This window comes from Mycteria americana, chromosome 1, assembly GCF_035582795.1.
Source record: "Mycteria americana isolate JAX WOST 10 ecotype Jacksonville Zoo and Gardens chromosome 1, USCA_MyAme_1.0, whole genome shotgun sequence".
Classification (NCBI taxonomy): Eukaryota; Metazoa; Chordata; class Aves; order Ciconiiformes; family Ciconiidae; genus Mycteria; species Mycteria americana.
In genome coordinates, this window is record NC_134365.1 from 191,148,541 (window position 1) to 191,160,837 (window position 12,297).

Below are 12,297 nucleotides of genomic sequence, written 5' to 3' on the forward strand. Positions count from 1 at the left end.
GAGTCCCCGCTAGTGACGCCTTGTGCTTTTCCTAGGCTCGAAATTGGCGAAGCTGACTTCGTTGTGCTCTGTGATGCTCTGAAAGTGTCGGAGAGGGTGAGGGAGAAAGCGTGGAAGACGTACGAGAGCTTATCGGCTGTGGATGGAGCTCTAGTGAGTACCTGCTGCTTGTAGCTCAAACCTCTGTTGTCGTGTCTGTCCTGTGCCCGAGCCAAAATGTTAAACTGTAACTTTGCTGGACTGGGGGCCAAGTGTCTTGCAGCCAAGGCCTGCGACTTTGTTTTTTCCAAGTGCAGTTAGACTGAAGTTGGATGTAGCCACATGCATGTCTATATAAACTGGTTTCTATATATCTCCCTTTTTTGTTAACGTTTTCCAATAAAGGTACGGACTCAAGAATTCTTTTAGACTACTAATAAATGACAGTAGAAAACAACTCTCTGTGATCAGCTAATTCTTCAAACTGCAAGTTATTTCAAATATGTCTGAATCAGCTTTATACAGGTCAGCTCGTCGTGTGTTTCTGTCTGCTTCTTCCCGCTGCATCCTTCTTTATGAGGCTGCAGGAAGGGCCTGGAGAAGACTATTGCAGAGAAAGGGATGTTTGTATGTTAAACTTTTTTTTTTTTTTTCCTACTGCATAATGTTAATCTGTATGTACTTATCGTTGAGGTATTTCCGTTCAAAGTTAGTCATTGGGCATGTGTAAACAGATTAAAATGTTATGCCGTTTCCTGATTTTCTTTTTCCCCTTCTTCTCAGTGTATTACCTCTGCCTCAACAAGCTGACTCGGAGAACAGCTACAATAAAATTAAATCATGACCGAAGCTTTGTTATACAGACCTGAATTAGATTTAAAATACCTAGCTGGGGTATTATTGCCGCTGTGTGGGCTAGCATCCGTGTACTTGTTGTGACTTCAGCTTATTCATCTGCAACTTGAGCTGACCTGCCACAGCTATGCTGTCACTAGTAATACCTTGTTGGCTGTGGTTTTTAAACCACAGTGTGCGTATACCAGCTCTTGATGCATTTGAGTTTTGCAACACAATACAGTAACAGTGTGGGAGAGAGTCTGTGTGCAGCTTTTTCAGTAACAGATATAATTTCTGGCCATGGATGTTCCTGGGGAACATTTACTTAAAAGCTTAGTTGAGCTCCTCTATATGAACTGAAACAGGAGTAGGCAGTTCTATTGAGTGAAAAAAACAAGGCAGGTTTGAGTATTATTCTGCAAATTTCACTTACAGGTGAAATTTTCTTTTCACTGATTGTTACCTAGCAGTGGCCAGATAAGACACAGAGCATTTGCAACCCTGCTTTTCAGCATCTGAAGATGACCTCTACCTATTCAGAAGAGGGCAATGACTAGGTCTTCATTATGATGTATAGCTGATATTTATTGTCTTGCAATTAAGGGCTATGCTAAGAACCTTTCAGTGTATAGGAAAAAGTCTACATTACATTGTGGTTCAATCCAAGGCCTTTTCCTCAAACTTTCTGATGTATCAGCAAGGTGTTGAAGTGAGGAAGCTGGCAAGCATGTGCCTCCACAGGGACCTGGCAGGCACTGGAGTTTGCTACTTCTAGCTGAGACTAGTGCAGGCTTCATTTGAGTGTGAAGTCAAGCAAATTAACGGCCTGGCTGATTGCTGCTTCTCTTTCCAAGTCAAGCTGTTATCATGGGGAGCAGGGCTTCTCAGGGTGACTTTCTGGTTCAGGTTGCCAGGGACTCAGGAGGAGGCTGTGTTTAAATGCCCACTCCTTTCTCCCCTGTGGTAGAGGTAATGTGTTGGAGGGGCTGTCCCAGGGCTTGTCCTGCAAGCACCAGCTGTGTATGCTGTAATCAACGTGGTTCAGTGCTAACCTGTTCAGTTCTGAACTAGAACAGAAGCTGCTTATGTAGCAGCTTTCTGTTCTCAAGCAAAAAGGGAAATAGCAGGACACTTCCGTTAAACCCTGTAGTTGATTTGACTTGAGGAAGGTTAAATGAGCAGACCACTGATGGAAATAGAGGTAGCATCTAATGATCCCACTCTCAAGGCATTTACAGAGCATAAAGACCTGCAACCTTACTTTCCTGGCACACTGGCCTTGTTCTTTGTGGTTGATCTCAGAATTGTGCCTGCCAGGCCTCTGAGGATGTGGGGGGGACTTGTAGTGCTAACTAGCAAATGGCGTGGCCCAGACATAAGGTACTACAGTAACTGGCAGAGATTCAGGGTGCAAATGTGGGCTTTGATCTGGTCTGAACACCTGCTGTATCCTTGCTCAATGAATATTTAGTGACTTAAAGTGAAAACATCTATTAGTATTGTCCTTTTTGGGTCACTTAGGGTACATGTAATCATGTGCAAAGAGACTCTGCAAACAAGGTATATACAGCTTAAAAGTATAAAGCAATTGTTTTTGGCACATGCACACAAAAGATTGCTAGGATGTAGCAACCTATCAGTCTAAGTGTGCCTGCACTTCAGTGAGACACCCAAAGAGTCTTTGCTGGCCCGGCCCGCATCAGTCAGGAGGAGAAAGGTTGGTATCCGCTGCTGCCTGGAATGAATCCTCTGCGCCATTACCTGCTGAAGCCACTGGCACCACCGAAACTGGCTGATTCACTGCTTTTTTTCCTTCAGAATGTCACACCTTTCCACATTGATATTTTTTGTTTTCAGTCTTTGAGCTGCTAATGATCCTACTTGTCTCTGAATTTTTTTATCTTGCATAGCTCTGCCCTGCAGTTTGTCTTACAGTGCTCTCAACTTACCTGTTTCCGCAGCAATTTGAGTCAAGGATATGCAGCTGCACCCTATTGCAGCTGGGCCTTGAATCCTTGAGACGGCTGAACCCCTGTGAGAGGTGTGGAGGAGGAGGAAGGTGACAGGAGAGAGATGGTTACACGATCTTTCTGGAAAATTGAGGCTGACTTGTAGTTAGAAAAACTAGACCTGCAGAGAGAGATTGTTCAAACTGCTACAACTGTCTGTTAAATATGGTGGTAAAGTTCTCCTCTACGACAGCTAGAGTTTAATTACACTCTTCTACAATAAAATCATAACTTGAAATCTCTCAGACAAAACCCCAAATGGTTGTTCCAGAAATGTTGTACTGAATCAGCGCTGTTGGTATATGGTGTGAAGGAAGGTACCTGATGCATGACCAGAAAGATGTTTTATTTTTCAATTCTTTTTATATCTGGTGAACTCCTGCAAAAGTTTATTGTAAACATGGAAGCATATATATAAATAAGAGCTTTTGCATTGGTGTCATACAAAGACTTTTGTTCTTTCTATCATTTCTCTTGTTTACCAAACCAAGCTACCTAGGTAAACAAAATGTTTGTTTTAGAGTTGTAGTTTTTACTGTCTTAATTTCAAAACTCTTACACACCAACACTTGTTGGCTTAAAAATTGGCTCTGATGCTTGTGTCTCTTGTACTCTTATTTTTTTTATAACTGTCCTGAAATCTGTATTGTTAACCAATAGTGCCTGTACACTCTAGATGGAGTAAATAGATTTAGTGGAATTACTGATATACTTTGAGCAGCATGTGATTGTTGGTGTAAGAAAGACTAGGAGAGGTCCGGAAAGCCATACTAATACTGCTAGGAAAAAGTTCAGGGTATTTGTTATGTTCTGCTACTGTTTGTTTTGGTAAAGAACAATGAAATGAGAATCTGAAGTAGAATATTGGGTAATGTAAGCGGGAGAAAGAAACTTGAGTGAATTGTTGCTTCATGTATTGGAAAGAACCAATGCGAGGAACAGATGACATGGTGACTAAATTGGAACCAAACTTCTGCAAAGAAAATTGAAGTGGTTTAGGAAATTGATAGAAATGGGAGTCTGCCAAGGACCTTGAGGCGTAGGGTCTGGTGTGCTTCAACCTCATCAGCCCAACTTGCTGTAGTATGTGGTGTGTGGGTAGGAGCTTCATTTTTTGTTTGCCGTTCATAGCGCTGTTTGGGAAATGTGGCCCACTGTTGTCCTGCTGCTGCTCAGCTGTTCAGACTCATGAATTCCTGAGTCGTTTTTATCAAGTGTCTGTCTAACCTACTATTAAAAATTTCTGGTGATGAAAGATCTGCAGTCTGCACAGTTAGTCCTTCCTAGTTTAACTTTCTTTGCCTATGACTTTTTTTTCCCCAAGTACTACACTAATCTGTTTCTGGGTTATAATTCAAGCCAGTGGTGATTATTCTGTACCCCATGGATGTGAGAATGTATTATTGCTGCCTTATCTTTTTCCCCCCAGAAAGTCTCTAGCATCTGAAGATGTTTCTGTCATCTTTCCTTGTTTCTAATTGCTCATCTTATGTTCTGAAATTATCTCCAACTGATGACTTACAGTGGTATGCAGATACTGCAGAGCACTTGATTCGCGCAAGAGTTGAACTATGTTCATAGTGAAGAAAACTTAAAAGATGAACTGTAGCTTAAGCGGAGGAATGAAATAATGACTTCTTAAATACAGCAAGGTTGCTCTATATAGACCAAAAAGTTAGTGATCAGCAGGTCAAATGTTCCCAATCCATAAAATTTCACATTTAAATTAAATCAGTTCCTTTTGGTTGTAGTTTCTTATGAAAAAGAAAATATTGTAGTTGGTAAACCACCTCATCCTCATGTTAAAAGGCACACAGAGGCTTCTTGCTTTTGGTAAAAGCATGAAACACATATGAGCTAATAAAGTCTTTTCTGTCTAGAGCTTTGTCTCTTACTTATAGAACTGCAGCTAAACTGAACCTGAATCCACTGAAGCTTTGGATGGATGAGCAAAATTACAGATATTTTGGGATCCTCTGTTAATTAAACAAAACCCGAAGAGCTACTAAAAGTCCCAAAGCAAACATAAATCATCACCACGGCCCCTTGCTGGTGATGTTCAGTATCTTAGTAGCAGATGCATTGCATGTGTGTGGTGTGCCCTTGCACTTTAAAAGCATAGCTAACTGGCACACAGTTTCTTTTTTTACTTATCTGCCCATCCTGGGGAAAAACTGATGTCCCCTCCAGTATCGCTACATGCAAGAAAAGTGTAATGGGAAGTTTTCATATCAGAAGAACTATTTTCATCAGGTCAATACTTTCCATTGACTTCCATTACTTTTAGCTAGTATTATATTTGAGTTTGATTTAATCTGTTGAGAACTAATAGTAATCTTCCATTGCAGACAATGTTCAATAGAAAATTTGAAACCATTATTGCTGAAAAATGGAGGATCTAACTGTCTTTACACAGAACTTCTTATACGAATACAGTGGGCACTGTATTCACTTTCAGAAATTTTTTTTTCTAGGAAATTCTTCCTACAAGTCTTAATTCTGATCAGAATTTTCTATTGTGAATGTTTCTTGATTCGTTTTCCCTGCCATGTTCACCCCCCTGTAATCATAAACATATCTGTGAATGTTTCTTGTACCATCTAGCTAGTTCTCCATATTGATTAGGACGTGGTGGCTGAGGTTTTAGTAAGCCAACAAGTTCCACATCTTCCCCTTCAAAAATTAGGTTTTTGGCATTTGCAGTGCGACATCTTATATACCATTTGATTCAAATACCCATCTGCATTTGCATATTTCTCATGTACATTTCTCTTGACCTTCTTTTACACAACATCATTTGAAGTTTCTATTCCTAGATCGCTTTTGTAGGCTGTCATCAAAACCGTTACCAGTGTTGGCAGAATAATAAACATCTTTAACTCCAAACTAGAAGTGAGACTTCCTGTGACCATCTCCTCCTTGTGACTGATTTAGCACTGGAGAACCTCTTGAAGTAGAGAACAGAAATTATTTCTGTTAGTGCCTTTAACACCTTGCAACAGCATCTGGAAAGAAGAGAGGCAAGAATCCCATTTCACAGTAGTTCAGTTTGAGCATTTTAAGCCTATGACTCCTTCAGGCTGTTTTCACTAGATTTAAGCAAACTGATGATCTGCTAAAAATAGATTAAATAGTAGTAATAGTAAGTCCAGAATGAGTAATAAATATTTTGAAAGAGTTTGTAAGAGTTTTAGATCTTTTTCTATAGAAACCTGTATTGATTCAGCAGAACTGACCTACATTGCCCAAAGTTATAGCATTGGTTCCCCGGAATCCCAAGAAAAAAAAGAAAGAAATCTATATAGACTGCTAGGTGCTAAATAATTTTTGAGTTAGCAATTGGTAGGCTTTGATTCATGATGAGTTGAAATAAGGTCACTGGAAGCCATCTTATTGGAACTGACAGCCAAGGACAAATGTTGAGCTGTTATCCTGCCTGTTTTCTGTAGCAGTGCTGTATCAACAAAGATCTTGAGTCAGACTGTGGTCAAGAAGAAAACCCTCAGAAACAAATTTCTGGCTGTGAATTTGTCTTGCGTCCATTCCCATGCCCTCAAGTCCATCTGAGATGAATCATCTGGCTTTGGCTGTAAACAAACCGTTAATTTGTGTCATAGGATTGGCTCCCCTGGAGTTATGACACTGGCAAAATAGTTGAATGGAGTGATGCTGCTGCATTTTTGTTCTGCAGTCAGCTTTAACTCATTTGTATAGGAAAGGACTTGAAAAATGTCTGTGAGCTTTGGGAGGGAAGGGGTATGAGGAGGAGAATACTCAGGAGTCTGACTTGCCAGGAAGACCTCTCCTTATCTCTTCTCCCCTTCTCCTACCCCATGATGTTTATATTTTATGTATTAAAATCACTAAAATCTTCATGTAAGGATATGGGCAGATAGTCTTATTTTCTGAGGAAACTACAGTTTACCTGCGTCTGTGGGTGTTTTAACCATGGTAGCTGGTGGGATAGGCCCAGTCCGCTGTTCTTGTACATTTTCTTCTCCTCCCTCACACAGCCGATGTTAAGAGGTGGGCACATTCAAGAGCTGCTCACCTTTTCTTTGCTACTAGAAACCAATTATAATCTATTAGTTTATCTAATAGATTTAACCAATTATTATCTATTAGTTCTGTGTTAAGTTTTTTGTTAGGCCAGCACTCATCCAACATCTGTCTGGTTGAGAAGTGCCCAAAGCATCCTGTAGCACCAGGAGTGCATAAGGGGGAAGTCCTGATATTAGAGTTTTACTCACCGTAATGGTTTGCATCTAGTGGATTGACAGGCTGCCTCTGAGGCTGCTGTCTTGTTTAATGGTAGAAATAAATGAGTTATTACCCCAAACCATACTGGATAAGGAGTTTAAACATTATTCTTGCAAAATCAGACCTCACTCTTACCAAAGAAACCATTGCTATGCTGTCAAGCATTCATCCTCCCAGGGTAGAGGTAGGCTGCCTAGGAGAGCTAGGCTTGTTTGGATAGGCAGCAAACTAGGAACAATTTCACTACTTCCTAGCAGTTGGTCCTCCTGCCCTACAAGATGTGGTATTTACAAAAAACAATGTCATGGTCCAAGTTTGCAGGAGCATGAAGTGATGGGAACTTCTTTATTAAACGAGGTCAACTGACTCCACTGGCAGTGGTGTCCTTGGTAAGTGAGTAGTCATCCTTCTTCTTGGTAGGTCACTAGCTAGCCTTAACTAGCTTTTAGCATTGTAAAAAAAGCCAAGATTTTTTTACAATGCATCACAGACATACTAATGCAGGAAAGTAGACACCCACATCCTACAGGGCATTTTTTGTTCTTATGTGCCTGGTAGCTGCTTGTACCTGTCAGCAAAGGATTGTTGAGACTGGTGGAGACAGTGGGAGCCCATCTCTTAGCAAAGCCTTTCTTCAGTGCAAAACCCCCTCGAGAGCAATTTTTTTGCCTCATCTTTAGGTTGCTGGTGGTATACGATGGTACATAAAATATTTAAAAAGTGAGGGTTTCCAACAAACAAAGAGACAGTAACTATTTGATATTAATACCCATTCTTTTATGTGTCATCAAATGCATCTCAGTCTGTTAATAGCTTCTTTCAAAATAATCTTCTATTGTACAAGGTGTCACGATTCATAGAAATGCTCAAATAGGAATGCAGGAAGAAAGTAGTAACTTAAATAATGGACAGTTACCATGTTGTTGAAGGCGGCTGGTTACTTCAGCATTCAAGCCTGTACTATAACTCTTACCAGTTGCACAAACCAATGAAACTTTTCATTCTTTGGAGAAGGCCCCAGTCAGTCTTCATGGATGTATAAACACTAGCCCCAAGAAAGAAGCAGAGCAGTTGCCAAAAAAAAAAAAAAAAAGTAATTGTTGGCAGTGTTAGTGAAATTGTTGTATCATTTATGGGCACGGCAAGCTATTTGTCATGGTTACACTGCTGAGTAAGTGCGGACATAAGTGGGTGCTAGGAATGTAGAGCCTTTCAAGGTAGTTTTGGAAGACCACGTAAGATGGAGGGAGCCAGGTCTGGTGCAGTCTTATTCCTGTTGCCTTTGGGGAGTATTTGCTAGAGTGAACTGGCTTCTGTGGCTTGCACTGGTGTTGTCTGGGAGGCAGCTAGGTGGAGTGATCGGGGAAGGGATAAAAAAGTAGGCTAGGAAGTGGGCTAAAACGAAGCAGCATAGAAGAAAAGGAGTTTGGTATTTCAGTTCACTTGCTCCCAGAGGTCTGTTTCACCTCCGTCCTTTAACAGATGTCACATCTGGCCTAGAGCTGCTGAGACACATGCTGAAACTCTGCTCCTTTGGTGAAGTGGCTGTGGGCCTGGGTGGTGTTGGAGATTTATTTACAAGGATGACAAGTGTCCGAAGAGTATTTTACAAGTTTGCTGTTACAGGAGTCTTGCAGGAGTCTCACACCTAGTTCTATCTTCGAAATAGCTTTGTTTCCAAAACTTGCAGTATACCTGTTTGGGCTTTTCCTTCCATGCTTCTACAAAATGTCCCTCTTCAGAGGTTTTCCGCTGAGACGCTGTTTTGGTGGAAGGGTACTGGAATGATAACTGGTGCCTGGCCGGCTCCAAGTGAGTAGCTTGTGAACCATCAAGAGTGAACTCCATGTGAATGGCAGATCTGTCATTGCAGGATGGCTTTTCTTTGGTGAAAGATGGTCGGTTACAGCTTGTACCTTACTTCTAAGCAGCAGAAGACAGACGTTAAGTGTAGATGTAGGGTAGGAAAATGCCTGAAGATGCTTGTTACTATCACACTTACTAAACAAAGAGATGGGTTTGTGGTTCAGCTGTGATAAGTGGTTGAAACCTAGCTGGAGAATAAAGTTCATGAGTATTTATTGCTTGTCCTTTTAATGATTTTATATTTCTTTCTTACGGTTTCTCTCCTGATTCCTTAACTTTCAGTGTCTTGTTACGGTCAAATATAGCAACTTTAAAAAAAAAAAAAAAAATCATGGTTTCTGCTTTGCATAAACGTTCCGTGGAACCAAAGCTTCTATTTTGAAGCTTTGCTGAATTCTATGGGTAAAATTGATCTCATACTCTAGGAGTAAGAGTTGAGGTGCTTGGTCTTTCATCTGTAACGTAAAACTTGTAACAGTTTTCAGTTATCAAATAATTGGCTATCGTAGTCAAATGTTTGCTTGAGGGTGTTTTGTTTTACCATTTCTAATCTAGTTTGGATAAATTAATGCTTTCCATATATTACCCACTTTTATTGCATAATAAAAATAAAACCTGTTTTCTTTCTTTTCTAAAAGGCTTATAACAAAAAGAAAAAGGAAACATGGGGAGTCTGTATCTTTATTGTAGCAATTGATCTGGATGAAATGACATTCACTTTCACAGAGCTTCTGAAAAGTATAAGCATAAGGTAAGTGAATTTAAGTGTGTGAATTCAGATTTCAACAATTAACTAGTCAACATTTTTATAAAGATAATGTTTTTAAAGCATTGTGAATCTTTGTGCATTATTATCAGGCTAGTTGATTTTAAAGTGAAGGTTACTTATGGGAATTTTGAATATTTCAGTAAACTAGGAGTCTTGCTATTGTGCAATGATACTTGTTTGATTCATCTCTGGCTTTTATTGTATCACACAGCTGATTCTTGTTCTTGCTCAACCTAAAGTCTTCATCCATTTAACTTGGTGTAAATTACACTTAAAATATTTTCCTTTCTTTCCCTGTGTCAAGATTTTCTTTTTCCAGCGTTTTCTTTTTCTTTTTTCCAGCGTTAGGCTTAGGCTAAATCAAGAAGTGGAAAAAAATGTTACTCTTCAAATAGTTAGCCAGCATGCTGCTCTTTTTCAAATATTTTAATGCCAGTCTGAATTTTGTGCTTTTGTAGATGCTTTTTGCTAGGGGATTGTTACTGTTACATTGTATGTTCATATACAATATAAGAAATTAAGATTCTAGGACAATATCTGCTTTTAAGGTAAATTTAGGTGGCAACAGCAATAGGCATACTCTTGTGTTAGATTCATCTAAGGAAAGGATTCCAGTGCCATCTACCTAATAACTGTGCTGTGCGTCCCAGGCAGGTGCAGGAGCAGGAGCAGAGTCTTCAGATGCTCTAGGGCAGGAGGCTAAGGCAGAACACCAGGCATGTTGTGGTGGTAACCCTAGGCTTGGGGTTAAATATCCTTTTCTTGGAAGTCATCAGTTACAATTAGACTTCTCCATGCTGCTCCTACCTCACATCGTCTCCCAGAGCGGTGGTCAGGTCCTATGTTTTGACTTAATCTCTTCAGTCTTGACTGAATTGGAACCTCGTGGATGAAATCTAATTGCATTTGTGCAGCGATGTTCAGTGTGTTCCACCTGAGTACAGACCAACTTGTGCTGCAAACTGAAAGAGACGTTTTCCCTTGGGGTTTCAAAGAGTAAGCTATTACTCTGCCGATTTTTATTTTAGCAATACTCCATTACTTGTTAGCTCTGGGCTTTTTGTCAGCTATAATGTCAATCTGACAGAGATTTCTACCAGTCATCTTATCCTCTAGAGCCACACAGATATATTGATGTGCTGGTTTTGGCTGGGATAGTTAATTTTCTTCATAGTAGCTAGTATGGGGCTGTGGTTTGGATTTGTGCTGGAAACAGGGTTGATAACACAGGGATGTTTTAGTTACTGCTGAGCAGTGCTCACACAGAGTCAAGGCCTTTTCTGCTTCTCACCCCACTCCACCAGCGAGGAGGCTGGGGGTGCACAAGAAGTTGGGAGGGGACACAGCTGGGACAGCTGACCCCAACTGACCAAAGGGCTATTCCATACCATATGGCGTCATGTTCAGTATATAAAGCTGGGGGAAGAAGAAGGAAGGGGGAAACATTCGGAGTGATGGCGTTTGTCTTCCCAAGTCACCGTCATACGTGATGGAGCCCTGCTTTCCTGGGGATGGCTGAACACCTGCCTGCCCATGGGAAGCAGTGAATGAATTCCTTGCTTTGCTTTGCTTGCGTGCATGGCTTTTGCTTTCCCTATTAAACTGTCTTTATCTCAACCCACGAGTTTTCTCCCTTTTACCCTTCTGATTCTCTCCCCCATCCCACCGGGGAGTGAGTGAGTGAGCAGCTGTGTGGTGCTTAGTTGCTGGCTGGGGTTAAACCATGACAATTGGAAAGATTTTTCATTCTGTGGTAGAAGAATTCCCAAATGAACTTGACTGTTTTTATATTCTGTTTTTTAATCTGACAAAGGTCAATCTCTCAGAATCCTGTATTCTGATAAAGGATCAAAATATATTTGATATAGTTGAAATAGTTGAATATATTTGATAGCTTCCTCCTCCTTAATTTTTAGTAGCCTGCTCGTTTTGGTTATGAACAAAACAACAAAATACTTTCTTGATTGCCATAATATTACATGGATGAGTAGGGAAAACTTTGGTCCCCTGTGTGTATTTCCAAAGGGTGGGGCTGTCCTTGCCCCCAGTGCCTGTTGAAAGACTTGGAATTGCATATAATTCAGTGCATTCATCTCAGTTTTCATTCCTAGGTCTCTCTGTAGTATGGATGGAGCCAAGGTTCATGTTCTTAGAGTAGTAAGAACATTTCTGAAGTAGAACTTTTAGCTAGAACAGAAGAGTCGAGATGTCTGTGTTGGATATTTGTGGTTTTACTGGCAGAGCAAGGAAGAAAGATGTGTCTAGTTAGCAAATTCTGGCTTCCAAAGATAATATCTGTGCTAGCCAAGAAAATTCTCTTTCAGTAGTAGAGCCCGTATCATGAGAGGCCTGTGCTACTTAGTTGAACAGTTTTCCTACATCTGGAAAATGTAAAGGTGGCATATGGGGCTCAAGGTAAGGAGGTAGTGTTTTCTAAAGCTAGGTTCTCAGTCACTGCTAGTTGTAGTAAGAACATGCTGGAGTCTAGTGAAGTAAGGCAGTGGGTTTTGGTGGGGTTTTTAAAGAGCTATTGCATAATGGTCATTCTCAGTTATGATAATCTGGCATCTTTTTTCC

The 12,297-nt window shown here is 40.5% G+C and overlaps 1 protein-coding gene across 2 annotated transcripts in view; it reads left to right on the forward strand.

The window, feature by feature from the left end:
• The window catches only part of RB1 (RB transcriptional corepressor 1), an 84,284-nt gene that overhangs the window by 513 nt on the left and 71,474 nt on the right, over window positions 1–12,297 (forward strand). For both annotated transcript variants that reach the window (XM_075489563.1, XM_075489553.1), the window contains exons 2-3: window positions 36–153; window positions 9,590–9,702. In XM_075489563.1, the coding sequence (XP_075345678.1) occupies window positions 36–153; window positions 9,590–9,702 (231 nt within the window). The remainder of the gene's footprint in view (window positions 1–35; window positions 154–9,589; window positions 9,703–12,297) is intronic.